This window comes from Nestor notabilis, unplaced genomic scaffold (genome assembly GCF_000696875.1).
Source record: "Nestor notabilis isolate BGI_N333 unplaced genomic scaffold, ASM69687v1 scaffold8220, whole genome shotgun sequence".
Lineage (NCBI taxonomy): Eukaryota > Metazoa > Chordata > Aves > Psittaciformes > Psittacidae > Nestor > Nestor notabilis.
In genome coordinates, this window is record NW_009911533.1 from 5,672 (window position 1) to 21,760 (window position 16,089).

A 16,089-nucleotide genomic window follows, 5' to 3' on the forward strand; every position below is an offset into this window, starting at 1 on the left:
ATCTTTGGATCTATATGCCTCTATTTCAATAAAATTTAAGCTGACTGCTACCTTATGTCCAGACCCCTCACCTGCTGGGATCCTGTGATGGGTGGGATGCTATGATGAGGTGGTACCCAAGTCTCCGCAACTGGCCCAAGGTTTGCAGGGGTCGCAGGGGTCCTTCATGGCTAGGTTCTTTTCCATGAGGACCTTTGTGAGCAAAGGGGCCTTCCAGAAGCCACTGCAGAGCCTCATCAACTCCAGCACTACCCAGAATAAGTGCAGCATGGCAAAGCATGGGCAAGCATTGTCCTGCGGTGCTTGTATCTGCTATGCAGGCATGGGGCTGAGGAACAGAAAGCAGGTGTAGCTCTTATGGTGACAGAGACTGCTAGCATTCATTGCAGTGTGTGTGGAGGGCATCTCTGTGTACACCAGACATTTTCAAACTTACAAGGATATATGGTTTCTGCTGTAAAAAGCCCACATTATGAAGTGGCAGCAGAAAGCTGTCAGCATGGGATATATAGCCTAGGGGATGAGAGTCATGTCCTGGCCATGGCTGCTGAGCAGTGATCCTGCAGTAAAATGGGTTATATCTCATCTGTCCCTTTCTCTTCTCTCCTTATAGATTTTAGCCTGCATAGCTTAGACAAGCACAGAGCCACCAACGTATTAGCAATCGAAAAGAAGAAATTGAAGAGTCAATAGAGACTAACATATTCGCTCTGACTGCAAATACACAGACCTGCTGGGTGTGCTAGGTGGCTCTGTATGGTTCAGATTCTCCTGAAGTCATTTGCTGTAACATTTTTAGCTGTTGTTAGTGATGCATTAGTAGTGATTTTGGATTGCCTTGGACCCAGTCATGCCTCATCTCCCCCTTCCTTCTGCAATGACACAAGAGAAAGCTTCAGTGCCAAGAGGAACCTAGCTATGACTGCAACACTGCTAATGATAAACAGTCTTCCAGCTTCTGGGGTTTTGTTCAGACACCCTCTTCTAACAAAAAACTAGGTCTCACATGAAACATTTTCTCTCTTACATTTTCTTTCTGAATGTCAGAAGCTAATCAGTTTTATATTCTTAACTTACAAGCTTTTAATTTTTCAGTTAAAGAATTATCAACATTGATGTTTGAAAATGTGTTTTTAAAAGCAGGCGTTTCTGGTTTTCACTTGCCAGTTTAAAATACAGTCTCCCCTTTTATTGTGGCCTTCAGTCTGCAGACTAGGCCTCTAAAACAACTTAGCAAGAGGATTGCCACTACCACTCAGCTCGTAGCAGGGTGTTGCTTGGTACAGTGATATGCTTGGGAGCCCTCCCCACTGCCATACACCTGGGCTGTGGGTACCTGCAAATTTGGCATTTTGGCTCATTTTGCAGCAGAAAAACTGTCAGTGTAAGCAGCCAGCAAAGCCAGTGAGCACCATATGTTGCAATGTACAGGAAAAGTGTGTTCTCACTGTCCTCTAGGAAAACTGGGAATAAACCTCACATTTGTGGTGTGGCTGGAAGCTAGAGCAGGGACAGATGTGTGTAAGCATCTTGGCTCTGAAAAGAGAAGGTTATCTACCTGCTGCTTTCTTGTCCTGGTGACAGGCTTTGGCAGAAGGGGAAGGACAGGGCATGTACATCAACAGTACAAACACAGCTCCTTTTTTCTTTCACTTTCTTCCTTCCAGTGCTTCTTGTGGCAGCACAAGCATTTATTCAACTGCTCTTGAGTCTGTTGGAGAGATAACTTGGATAACAGACAGGGCTTTGTGTACACCTATACAAAGCAACCCACAATCAAAAGAATGAGATGCCCAAACACATCAAGGCCTCTTCTGCAGCTGCAAAATCACTGCTCATGAGCTGTACTGATAAGGCAGCATTACATCTGTCACCAGGTGATAAACCTGTCATTTCAGATAGGGGCAGAGGTACCAGATCTGGCATTACACCTATGGGAATAGGTGTATGGGTAGCATAGGCAGCAGAGCCTGGCAGCTCAGTGCATACACACATAGGAAGCAGCTGCACTTGAGGGTTAAACTGCTGGGTGCTCAAGCTGAAGTCATATGTGGCATCTCTTCACTCACTTCAAATCCCTGCACCATGGTTACAAACTGCAAGACTCAGTCTTGACAAACCAATGACAGACATCTGTCTTTGACTTTCTTCACTGAAGTCCTCAGTCCTGCTTCCTGATGAGCAATGCAACCAGTTTTGGACCTGCAACAGCATGCTTTATTTCCTCAATTTGGCCCAAGTCCTCCCCTGACTTACAAGAAGCAGGAACAGCAATGGCCAGCCCTTCCTCACAGAGGGACCAGAGAAACTTAACATAACAAAACTGGCTTTAGGGGACCAAAACTTCTCAGCTTGTGACAGTGCATGAGTGTAGCACTGACCGGAGGCACATCTCCAACAGGTGTAAACTGACCACAAAACTCATGCTTTGAGCGGAGGGGCTTAGCCACGAGGTTATTTTAGAACAGCAGGACTCAGCAGAGTCCAGATTTGGTACAAAGTGTCCTGTGCCAGAGAAGGCATCATTTCAGCTAATGACAAATTTCTCTCCAATTAACAGCAACAATTTTTAATGAAGCTCCTCCCAGAATACTTGAGCTCCAGCCCTCTGTGGTGCTATATATTGGCTTACCGCGCAGCTGCTCTTCCGTGTTTAATTAGCAAGAGTGAAATCAGTTGTGTTGCAGGAAGAGCGAGCTGTCCTAGTTACAGCACGCTGAGGGTCGCAGTGAGCTGAGAGTGAATTCCACACTGCCATCTAGCGATGAATGTCCACTTTCCTGCCAGACAGCTGCAGAAAATTGATACCCCAAAGACTTTAATCGCCCGAGGCTGAAGTCTAATGTAGGCTTACATCCCATGGTTTGGTGAGGAACAGTGATGGGTGACACGTGTGATGGAGCACAGAGTCCTAGCCCCGAGGAGCTTACATAGGACAGCTGATGTAAACATTTAGACATCCCGAGGTGGGCTTCCTGGCTAAATTTGGCGCAGCTTCTATTAGCAATTCATGCCAAGTTCTTACACACACCTAAATAAGTGCGTGCATTCTCAGTTTTGTCAGCCTTATCCTGACTGTTCACATGGAAACGCTTGTGTCCCTCTTACATACCATAATGCTTTTTATTTTTTTTTTTTTTCTAAGAGCATGTAGTGACAGGACAAGGGGTTATGGCTTTAAACTGAAAGAGGGTAGATTTAGATTAAACATTAGGCAGAAGTTCTTCCCTGTGAGGGTGCTGAGGCGCTGGCACAGGTTGCCCAGAGAAGCTGTGGCTGCCCCATCCCTGGCAGTGTTCAAGGCCAGGTTGGACAGGGCTTGGAGCAACCTGGTCTAGTGTGAGGTGTCCCTGCCCATGGCAGTGGGGTTGGAACGGGATGAGCTCTAAGGTCCCTTCCAACACAAACCATTCTATGGTTCTATGAAATTCATGTCCCTCCCTAGCAGCAGGATGGATATTGAATCCACTATGCCTTATTTGGGACAACACCTGAGACACGTGGCTCATTTCACACGTACAGGGCAAGAAAACCACAGCTGCAGTGTCTCCCCTGCCTATTTGGAACTGGCACATAGACAAGCACACCAGCAATTGCAAAGCCTTTATGTGAGCCCATAAGGGATGACTCCACACCACCTCTTCCTGCTGTTCCCTTATCCCTTTGCTCTAAAAGCCACAGGAGCTTTCAGGCATTTTATGCTCTTGTAGGGGTCCATCTCTCCATAAGACCCTTGTCACCAGTGCACTGCATGAATTCCTTGCTAGCACTTGGACTGAAGTGTTGTGCATGGCAGGAGTGATTAGAAACCTCACTGCTTTCCTGCAAAAAAAAGATACTGCTCCCACAGAAGGTCCAGCTGAACAGCATGCTCCTAATGTGCCTCAGCACAGCCAGACAGCAACTGGTAGAAGCATTTTGTGCTAACTGAGGTGGTTTTTGTACTGAACAGATTAGGAAGGACGTGTTTTGTCAGCCGAGTTGCAGAGACAATAAGAAGGAATTTAATAATAGCTTAGACAGACAAAACAGCTAGACCAAGGCAAGAACATCAGCCTCTGATAAAAACAGGCATAGGAAATTATTTGACACTCTTTAATAATTCTTCATACTCCACTGAATGTTCCAATGACACTGATTTACAAGAGACAGTTGTAACAATGCTGTTTCTGTTTAGACACAGCTCTTCAGTAATAAAATTGTACACAAGAGTTAAATCGCTACACACAATCAGTAACAACAGTAAGTTTTCTTGTAGAGATGAACCCTTAGGATGAATCAGTTCTGTGTTTCCCCTGATCTAGGTAGTCAGTACCAATGCCTACAGGTTAAAGTCATTTATCAGTTCCTGCTGTAACATCCTTCTCTCTATAGCTCATTCAGTTTTGTCAAGCTCCCACTACCATATGACAGATTCTGTCTTGGACACACTTTTAAAATTAAAGGCTTGGTAGCTGTGGTTGCAACCTGGCTGGGCAGCCTGTCGCTTTCCCAGGTCTGCAGCTTGGTATTTCTGAGTATACCTGACTACCACAGAACTGAGAATTTTAGAGCTTCCTTGCAATCTCAGGGACAGTAAACATTTGGGAGAGAAACCCAAACATTTCTCTTAAAACATAATGATTTTGGTTTTTGGTTTTTAATGGACTCTAGACTCTAGCATGTTTTTTTATTAGGACTTGCGTGATTTGTTTGGTCACGCATTTGTTTTACGTGAGACAAGGTGTTTTTCTGTTAGAGTACACGTAAGTGGTTAACTTAGCTCAGAAACAGCATTATCTTTGCAAGTATCACTATGCTTGTACTACAGGTATAAAACCCTATTAACTGTGTCATGTGAAAGAGAGGGAGATTTTCTCGACCCCTAGTATTTGATCTGCCTGTCAGTGCCACAGGAAAGCTGAGACCCTTGTGCCCAACCAATCTGTCAGCATCCCATTATAGGGACCCTTCACTGAACAGTCCCGCTGGATCAGAGTGCGATTTGACTGACTTGTTCAGGGAAATGCACCAACAGCATCAGGGGCGCCCCTCAGTGGATTTCCCACTTTGTTACCCACTGCTGGTGACTGCTAGTGCCCACAAAGGACTAACACTAACAGTTTATGAAATAACACTGTTAATATAAAATCGTGACAAATTAAGGTTTGTGACTGCCGGTGATAGGGACTGTCTGCAAAAACAAGCTTGAAGTGATGCACAACCAAACTATAATCACTGATAACAGCTCGCACAAGAGAGTTCATTTAGAGTGCAAAAGCTCTTTCTCAATAGGTATCCCTATGGGGGAGAAGGCAGGTTCAGCCTGTCGACTGATTCCAGAAGTTATGATGGAGCCTTCCCCATTTTCCCTTTCGTAATTTCACGTTTTTATACCATTTGATTCATTTGATTTATACCATTAGAAACTTCCCATAACCCTCCCACCATGTACTGATTGGTCAGTTATTTTCCATAAGGTTACACCATTTTCGTCGAAAGGACACCCTAGTCATGTTTTGCTGACACGTGAAGCCATATGTTGACGATGTCCATGTGCTTCCAAGATATACCAGGCTTCAAGAATAGTCTTTCCTGACTGGAGATTTGCTAGCTCTGCTTCTTAATCTGCCTGCACAAGGGCAAAGCCTCCTCTCCTGCTTTCAGTTCTTTGTTCTTCAATGTTGTTCATCCTGACCTTGAGGAGGCCCTCAGATTTGTCCAGTCTTCCCCATAGTAACACAGGTTTTGACTTTTTAACTCTATGCCTATGGAGCTTGAGTGACTAGTCATATACGCTTTGTTACTGATGGGTGTAAAATCCTCTCGCCTTGCTTGCTTGGCAGCTGCTCTACAGTTTGTCAGTACATGGTGGCTTTTAGTTCCCGCTCCTGCAGAGAGTACAACAGAGACTGGCTGTGGGGCCTTCACCCTGCTCCACCCTCTGGTCAGTTTCTCTCAGCATGCTAAGGTTGCGGGGTTGCCTAGAGAACTATCACCAGGTAGATTCCATGCATGCCAACTGCATCCCATCCTGGAAGTAGCAGCTGCATTTTATCCTAAGGTTTTCTTAGTGTCACAGTTTAACTTCGGGGGACTAAGGGGAGGTGGTCTGTAATTTCTCCCATTTTCCCACATGAAACTTGTCAGTAGATGACTCTTTACTGATTATCTCTACACGATTCAAGAAGGCCCTAAGCTGACCACACCATAAGAAAATAGCCCAAGAGTCTTGTCAGAGGATCCCACTGTTCTTGACACAGAAGAACAGGGCTAAAGCTAAGGTCTTTCCTCAGACCACAAGTGACCACAACTCACATCCCCAGTGTGCTGACCCAGTGGACACTGTTCATCATCTTACTGCAGGACGAGTTATTTTTCTCTGCAATCCATGCCAGTGTCTGCCTTATTCCAGGTTCCTTCTGCGTGTTGTTCATGAAAGAAAGGAGGAACATAGTAACACCATATGTAGAGGCAAAATTCTCTTCCCTCTTATTTTAAGGACTGCATTTATCTGTGGTATATCTCTGAGGTTTCTTGACTGGTAGTGACAAATATACTACTTTGTCCTAAAGACCTGGAACATCCTGACTGATCTGTACTCCATATTTAGTGTAGTTTCAATTAGAAACCATTCATGGGGATATAAACATACACTTTTTGTTCTGTACTGGAGCTTCAATCGTGGTAAAGAAAAGGCACAAAAAAACCCCATGTAACAAATCCCCAAAGGTTTGAATCATAGAGTCACAGTATCAAGACCAACCTTTACCCCTGGACTGGCAAGTCACCACTTAAAGTTCATGTCCATTTTAAATGTTCATGTGCCACTATAAACATGTTTTCTCTGCTATTGGGAAAGTGTCAAAATCATGAAAGAAAAATTAGATAGCTTTCACATATTTCACTCTCTATGAGTTGCTTTAAAGAATGCATTGACCTAACATATTTCAAGTATAAAATAATCTCATATGGTTTAATTACAGCAGCTTTTAATGTTTAGTATCAGAAAGACTGTTCATATTATGGAATAAATACTAGTATTTATTTGTTCCTTTTATGACCATCTCCAAGAAAATACTTCATAACAGACAAGCACTCTATCTAAGAACACAGTTTACAACAGCTATTTACTGAAAGGAGGGCAGATAGTTTTCTCATACAAGTATATGCATCCTTTGAATTCTGTAGTACAGGTGCCTTATATCTTTCACAAAGGGGAGGAAAAGTAATTCTTTGCTCAATATATGGCATGGAAAATATATGGAAAGCCTACAGGAGCAACAAGGTTAAGACATTTATAGGTCCCCAATAAAACCATTCCTTCCTTTCCAGTTCAGTGAAGATACGTAACATAACCAGTGTGTTATAATATCTTCTGAACTATGAACTCAGTTTGGTTTGGTTCCAAAAGGTGAAGAGAAAAATACATAATCAGATTTTCAGCTGTCTGAACAGAATGCCAAGAAAAAAATAAGCAGATCATCTAGGGTCCCTTAAAGCATTACTCCTGACTGCACAGGTAAGAATTCAAGGCTACACCGAATACATCAAGTGTCTTGAAAGTTTCTGGGATGAGAATACTACAGTGCAAAAGACACCTCAGTGCAACAGAATCCCCCTAAAAGGGGTATTTTAATCCCTATTAGCATCTGAGAAGAACGAACTATACATATCTAAACGCCAAAAGACACACACTAAAAAATTTCAGAAAAATGCTTTGTTAACTGTTTTTATTATAAAATGACACTTGGTGTTAACTGCATACAATAGCATGTGCTGTCAGTGTTGCATAGCTGCTCCTATGTGAGGCAACAACTGCACTAACCAGAAATAGGTTACTTCGTATCTACTACAGCTAAGTTACCTGCAGTTATTTCTGCACTACCTGGTGTGACTGTTAGGAACCAGGAGTGATTAAGCCACGGCATAAGAAATTGGTTTATTGCCTTATAAGTAGCAGGTATAGCTTTATCATAGAACCATAGAATGGCTTGGGTTGGAAAGGAACCTTAAAAGATCATCTAGTTCTAGCCCTCCTGCCATGGGGTGGGGACATCTTCCACTAGACCAGGATGCTCAAAGCCTCATGCAGCCCAGCCTCGAACACTTCCATAGATGGCTATTAATGTTATTATGTATCTATTATTAAGAAATAAAACCTTTACGTAGTACATTTCAATAATTTAGCCTTAATATATTTCTTGACTGCACCTAGAGGTATCACCAGTAGCAGCAGTGACCTAAAGACTATACAGCACTCTGCACTCCTCTTTTACTGGAGTATGTCTTCACCAGACTATAAATACTACACTGGATTTTAAACTAGTTGATGACCCTGCTTAGTACTGCTTTAGAACAGCTTGAGAACTTAACACTGCTTTCGTCCACGTTCAGTTACTGCTGCTTGTCTGTCAGTGTGCTCTGTTCAGTGCCTGAGCTGTGCTTGTTCTTAAGGGACCTTCCAATGTATCTCCAGTATTCCTTTCGGATGGTGTCTTTTTCTTTAGCCAGAATTTCACACAACTATAAAAGAAAATTGAGAGATTGGAGTTATACCAAAAGCTTACAGAATCCTTAATTATCTTTATAAAATAGATACAATATATGGTTCAGCCCGTAACAGTAACACCTTTCTCAGCAACGACAGTTGTTTCATTAACCCCATTTGCAACTGTCCGATGACCTCAAAATGATGTCAACTCCAAATGGCAGTCAAGCAATCTGACACAAAACTGCACAAAAATCTCTCCAGTCCTATTTCAGTTGCAACTGCTTCCCCGTTACTCCTTTCTGTGCCTATCACTCGTCATTTACTCCAGACTATTCAGCCTGAAGTATACTACAGTATACTTGGGACTTCCTGAGAAGCTTGATTTTCTTCTAGTGATCCAGTAGGCTGTAAACCACTTCATTCAAAGCAGTGGTGGAACATCCTGCTCTTGAATCTTCAGTCCTTCTGACGGATTGACAAGAGATACTTGGTTATGGTTTTTCTCTGAGGAGACTGTCCCAGAAGGATTCTGCATGCAAGCCAGTAACCTTCTCTCACAAGATGTTAAGAGTTGGTGCTATACAGATACTTCTTGTTCTGATTTTTGTTTTATTTTGATCTGGGTGAGCAGTGAGGCACAGCAGAAATCAACCCTGCTCACACAACACTGTGTAACATTTATATCATATGAACACTATCTACAAACATTCTCGTCGATTCACTTTTATTATATGCAGGTAACATTGCCTTAATTAGTGAACCAGAGTTGAGTAATAGGAGATTTGATGCCTAAGTAGATGAAGAAGTCAAATTCTGTGCAATAGTATAAAGGAACAAGAATCTGGGACATACTACTACACTTAGTTACACTCTGGTCCTGGAACACAACAAAGGAAAAATGTTGGGAATGAACAGTGTTGGAACACACAGACTCCAGACAAGAACTGCAGTTCTAATTAGAGTTCCAGTCTGCTGTACAGTGAATGAAAATTGCTTTTGTAAAAACTACACTGCAAACAGCAGCAAGAAGCTCCACAAATATGAAGCACAAGGAGACACACAGCACTGCTAGAAGTCATAGATTCTCTGTAGGAAATGGTGCTGACATTCCTTACTGGTGCTGCCATTGCCTGCTGGCTTTTAGGCTAATTCTGCCAGCTTTCTTAGCAAGAGCCAAGAAGTGCAAAGGGCTCCTGAAATTCTATTTAGATATAGATACTCTGAGAACAAGATTCAGTAACCCACAGAGAAGAAAGGTAATCCAATGCTAACTCTGGAGCATAACAATGCCTCAATTGTTGAAACACCTTTCTTCTGCAGGCAGTATTAGAAACCTTTTGTTTACGAATAAGTGAAGAAAGCTTACAGTGATTCTGTATCTCACAAATTATTAACTATAGATAAATTCATGAGACCCTTGTGATTATCTGGCTTTCATGTTCAACTTTTCATAGAGCTCCTGTGATTAACAAGTAACCTTTTCTATTTACAAAAATCAATCCCATTTTGTCGGGATATAAACCAAGAAAACAATAAATGGCATCCCTGAGAAGCAAAACCTAATTCTCAAAACGTACCTCCAATGCCTTGTTTAGTGTTTCTTCCTTGTTATCACACTGGTTTTCAAGCATATCTTCATACATGTCCACAAGAAATGCAATCAGATAGGGTGAACTGTGGCTGGGCTGTAAGTTCAACAGCTGCTCTAACAGATTTGGATACTGAGAAAGACCACGATCCTGTAGAATCCTAGAACAGAGGTTAAAAGGCTTGAAACATAACACTGGGAAACATGTTGTGAGGATTTTTATTTCTGTTATGGTTCCTTTATGTGGAGATCAGTTTTGAAATAAGGGTGTCAATACAATAAGGCAGTCAGCAACAATACAGCTTCATGTTATAATTATGCTCACCTGAACAGAAATTATACTGAAAGCATAGTCATTAGTTCTTATTCCATGCTTTTGAAAGCAGTAACATTACAGGTCAAGTTTTTAAAAGCATGGGAAGTACTTGCAATCCTCTTGCAAGAGCTACAAGGCCAGATACTTAGTGGAAAGTTACGGAGAAACTAGGCTAATATGTTAAATCCTTGTGGAGGTTTCTGCCTGCCTGCTGGAGAACACAACACTAGAATGAACAGCAATAAGCTCTTTCCGGTTAAGAGCTAGGCATAAGATACCTTCTATAGATATTCTCTGCCCCACAGAGAATGATGCCTTACCCTTTTAAATAGTTCCAAGCGCTCTCATTATGTGGCACTGCAGTGATCATCTCAAGAGTATATCTGGAGAAAAAGAACGCAACCATTAACACTGCAGTTAGAAACTACCTGAATATGCTCAGATGCTCCCAAATACATCCCTCTAGCCTGTGTTTCAGACTCTTTTTGCAGATCATCTCAGCTGGGCCACAGATGAAAAATGCCATGCAATACAATCACCACAAGTCTCAGAGAGGCAGACATCATGAGAACTGTTTTAAATTCTCAAGTGTTCCATTTGCTGCATTTTATACAATTATGAGGCAGTTCTCAAAATTAAGAGCAATTACACTAAAAAACAATATAATGTAATGTACTCTCCTGGTATACTAGTGGAATTACTTGTGTCCTGATGCTCACAAATATCATGGGGCTGAAAACAGCTAGCGCAATCGAAGCCCTGGGTGAGCTATGTTAATAGGACTGCAAATTGTATGCTCTGTATCTACTTGCAGAATGTTTTTCATGATGCTGCACTTGAGCAAACCCAGGGGAAGGCTGAGCTTGAGCTTTCAGCTCATGCCCTCTTCTGCGGTAGTTCTTAGAAAGTTAGGCAACTCCTCTAAAACCAAAGCAACAAGAGGCACTTGCCATGCAGTTGCAAAGCCACACTTCATCTTCACAGAACATGTACCTTCTGCCCTTCCCGAGCATAACCAGGTATTCAGCTGATTTTCAGAGACAACAGATACTGATAAAAAATTCTGTAAGCAGTACTGAGGAAAAAAACCCAAAAACAAAACACCACCACAACCCTAAAACTTTTTTAACCTTCTGCAGTCACTATATCAAGCAATGAGCAGCCCAACTACAGTTCTATAACGACATCAGGGAAGTCTTAACCTTAGACAGTCTGACTCTTAAAATTGTATCCAATTATCTTGAACACAGCACCATGTATAAACAGATCAGGGGAGGATGTCAGATTTAACCTCTGGAGAGAAAAAGCTGGAAATATCCAAGCTTAAGTCATGGAAATGGTTCAGATTTATTAATCCGCAGGAAAGTTATAACCTGGAAATAAAACTTACAGCAGTTTGCAAAGGCAACCCTGAAAGGTGGTGGAGGCCAAGATCCTCTGTGAACAACGTACCAATGGACCTACTCAGAGACTCATTCTTACTTCTAAAGAACCACTCCAAAATTTGCAGCACCTTCTTTTCATTGCTTCTTCACTTCAGACAAACTTCTTCTCATAACCATCAACCCTGATCAGCAGTCTGGGATGTGAAAACCATACAAGAAAGCTTCCCTTACCACCATAGTAGTAAAATAAATGGCTAGAAGCCCATTTCTTCAAAGTTCTCTTCAATTATAAACATACCACTCTGAAAGTTTCCAAAGCCCATCTTCCCCAAAACTAGCCAACTAATATGAGTAGTTGTCTTCATGCTGACCACATACCCCTGAAAGCTCTTTTCTTTTCCCAGCTGCATTACGTTTCTCACAAAAGGCAATTCCTCCTACAATCCATGCCCATGTTAACTTTAAATCCTTGTGGCTACTGTACTACTAAAACAGCTGTGCAGTACTATACTGAGAGTGCCTCTCCTTCCAAGCTTTCTAGGGATAGGATGTAAAATACTAACGAACAGCACAGTTTATGTGGTTCCAGCGACAGAGATTTTCTGCAGGTTGTTCCACTATCGCTCATTGACTAAGAAAGGCTAGAAGTTTTGTTTGCACAATAAACAGCAGGGCAGGAAGGCAAGACGCATGAGAATAGCTTGCCCTGGGTAAGCATAGCTTGCTTCAGTACTACTCAACAAGTCAGTGGTGCTGAACACATCTGTATATGCACTAACACTTTATCCACTGTCCATGACAGTGAGCCCAGGAAAGAAAACCCCACAGAAAGTGACAAAGTATTGCTTTGCTTTCAAGTAATGAAGAATGCTTAATGTGAGCATGAGTAACGTTACTAACTGGACTTCTCTGTCTAGAACTGCTGGATCATCATAGCCAGTAGTGTTGAAGATGACAAAGTGCCGCTGGTTCCAAACAGAGTTGTTTCTCACATCTTCCCTCAAAAGTTGGTCTACATATTCCAGTTCGTTGTCCCACAACTTGAATTCCTACAGCAAGGGAAGAAAGAAAGACTATCACAATCACGTTTCTGTTTCTAAAATATATTCTCCCTCCTCTAACTTCTCTGAACATTAGATACACCAACTTTTTTAAAGAAATTAACAAAAAGAAAAGAAAAAAGGGTGTGCAAGGAACACACTATTCAGTTGCACCCAATGGTATTATGTCATTATTAAATTCACACAGATAATAGTAAGTAACCAACAACAGACCTTTTTGAACTTGTTTCTGAAAGTCGAATTTATAGTTTATACCACGCTGTAAAACACAATTGTTTTCCCCTCTTTAGCCTTAGAAACGAAGTGCCAAATACAATTCAGATTGTATTTAAGAAGCAAAACTCTAGAACTTGAACAAGTTGTTTATTTAATCAACAGTTCTGTGGATATAATACCTGAATAACCCACTGTCTATGTTGCCAAGCATGGTAATTTTTGGCATCTTGGTTAAGAATGTCAGCTATGAACTCAAGCTCTTGGGATGGATCCTGCAGCCACTCCACCAACACCCGTCTATGATGCCTAATGACAAGAGAAGGAAACTATTTTTAGAATAGTCTAAAAATACTTGTGAGCATATGGTCTGTATTAAAACAGCATAGAGCAACTGTTCTACTTAGAAAAAAAAACAGTTAAATATTTCAAATTAAATACATCAACTAAAACATTTCACTTGGCTCTGAGAAACATACAATGTATACTTATACTATAACGGATTCTATCTACATATATGTATTGGCCAATCACCTCCTTTTTGACAAACTATGTTTACTTGAAACAACACATTTCCACTTTTAACACTCATGGCCAAAGTCTTCAGCAGAATAAGATCTTCTAGTTACTATATAACTTCTCTGCTTTAGTACAATGCTGCTGTTCTGCCTACTCTGCCACTCTTTCGAAAACCCAACAACAGGTAAGCAAACTCCAAAAGCCAATAAAAGGAACCACACTCATTTCTATCTGTCCTTTTGTTTGCCTTTTCATGAGTAATTTTTTTATCTGTCAGATTTTTTAGCATGTCATAATCACATATTTAGAACAAACAGCTAAAGAGTACTGTGGCACTGATGCTGATGCAACTCTATTTAAATCTTCCACTACTGCCACTGAAGTAGATGCAGAAAGCAACTCTTAAGAACTTTTAGGATCAATGATCACAACTGATTCTGGACAATTTAAAAAACAAAATCTACCTGCAAACACGTTAAGAACTGAAAAGAAAACATGGTATTACCAGACTTGGTAGTTCTTTGGCTGATCTTCAATGATAGCTGTAATATACTTAAGTTCCTCATGGAGATCCTTTCCCAAGGACTGCAGGAGGACTCTCCGGAAATGCCTGTATAAAAGTCAAGCATTCGAATGCTGCAACATGGCTTTGCTAAAATTCATGGAGGAGGACACAGAAGAACCTTTATTCACAGTACTTCTAATAGATACTGATTTAAAAAGAGTGCAAAACACTAAACCACGTACCCAGTTCTGCTAAAGGCCATTCAATTATCAAACAGCAGAGACCTGGAATACAACTGGTTACAATAGTATGTTATCTAAGATCACAGCAATCCTTTCAAGTTAACCTCTGACTACCCACACTAGTCTTATCCTCACAAAAACTATGACTTATGCGCTTAAAATAACATAAACTTTCTAATTTTATGCAAGTTAGTGAAATAAAGACATATAAGAGGTACTTGTTAGCATTCATGAGTTAAAAGGTCCTACTCTGAATATTATAAATTCACTATGTATTCATTACCTAATTGCACATTACCTTACAGATCTTGGAAAATGCTCTACTTAGTAAGCATATCATTATTTAGCAGGATATAGTAGTTATCATGGTTTTATGACTCTTGAAGCCCACTGAGGGCATCTTCAGCATCTCGACAAGGCTACCCTGTCAGATGGCCTTCACACCTGATCTATTTTTAACCAAAGGTCTTTTTGCAGCTAATCCTGACCTGATTGAAAATATTCTCAAAGCCAAATGAATGAAAACCACTGAATTAAAATAAGACACAGAAAATACTGAATAAAGGCTTTCTTCAGAAGCTGACTGGAAGTCTACACCACTCCTCTGTGAAAACTCAACTAGTCATGCCCTGATTAGACTGATACAATTATTAAAGACATAAAAGGTCAGCAAGTGATGATTAAATGATGGTAGAAATAATCCTAAAATTATCACTTACCATACCGTGTAGTTTGCAGCATTTAACTCGATGGCATCTGCTGTTAGTTTGAAGGCTCTTTCACTTCTCTCATCCCGCTGCAGAACAGCCCGGAAGTAATCATAGACATCTCGAACTAAACAGATAAAAGCATCTTATCCAAGGCTATGAGACAATGGCCTGATTAGTAATCAGGCAAGGTTAGTAATCATTTGAAGTTACTTCCTATTTTTTGTACTTTAAATATACCTCTTTGAAATGATAGCTACCTACTACTCTGACAGCACTACTAAATTATATTAGTATAACAAAAAGCTGTAAGAGTATCTTAAAAGTACACCATCTGAACAGCATCCAAAACAATCAAGAAAAGTTCCTTGCTACTTACTCACACTATTTGCCCAGATGCAGGAGCTTCTCATGTTCCTTTGCCACTTGTGGGTTAGAAATGCCTTATTATGTGAACCAGACTGTCTGGTGTATTACCTGTTAAGCCTTATGATTTTAAAATAAAACTTTGGCTATTAACATCTCAGGTGAAGATTCAATTTCAGACATGTTTGGTGAAAACATCACACACAACCACCGTAACACGATAAATACTAATTTCTTCACAGTACTGCTCTAGGAGGTTTGTTATCCAAAATATGAAATTATGCTTTAACAACACCAAAGACAGACACAAATTTAGCCACTCTAAAGTTTTGATTGTAGAACATATTTAAAACTTACATTTTTCACTGTAGATGATCTGAACAACAGGATTTGGCCCATCATTTTGAGGGATTGGTTCAATATCTGCCCATTCCTTCCTGTCCCTGTTAATACATGTTTTTTTTTCTTTTCAATGCTTCTAAAAAGGACAAAATGCTTCTTAAACCACTACTGGCACAAATCTATGTGTAGCAACACATCCTTGTTCCCAAGGTTCACTATTATTGTCACCATGTTATTTGGCCCCTTGCTACAAGAGAGACATTGAGGTGCTGGAGCAGGGCCAGAGAAAAGCAACAGAGCTGGTGAAGGGTCTGGAGCACAAGTGTGATGAGGATCGACTAAGGGACCTGGGGGTGTTTAGTGTGGAGAAGA

At 41.0% G+C, this 16,089-nt stretch overlaps 1 protein-coding gene across 1 annotated transcript; it reads right to left on the minus strand.

The window, feature by feature from the left end:
- Positions 1–8,113: 8,113 nt before the first annotated feature.
- On the minus strand, positions 8,114–15,818 carry FNTA (farnesyltransferase, CAAX box, alpha; the record flags this gene model as incomplete). Its single annotated transcript, XM_010015254.1, has 8 exons — positions 8,114–8,505; positions 10,051–10,222; positions 10,698–10,760; positions 12,663–12,811; positions 13,219–13,345; positions 14,061–14,165; positions 15,022–15,136; positions 15,733–15,818. Coding segments are annotated over 8 exons (946 nt in total), but the record flags the coding sequence as incomplete, so codon positions are not given.
- Between the last annotated feature and the right edge of the window lie 271 nt (positions 15,819–16,089).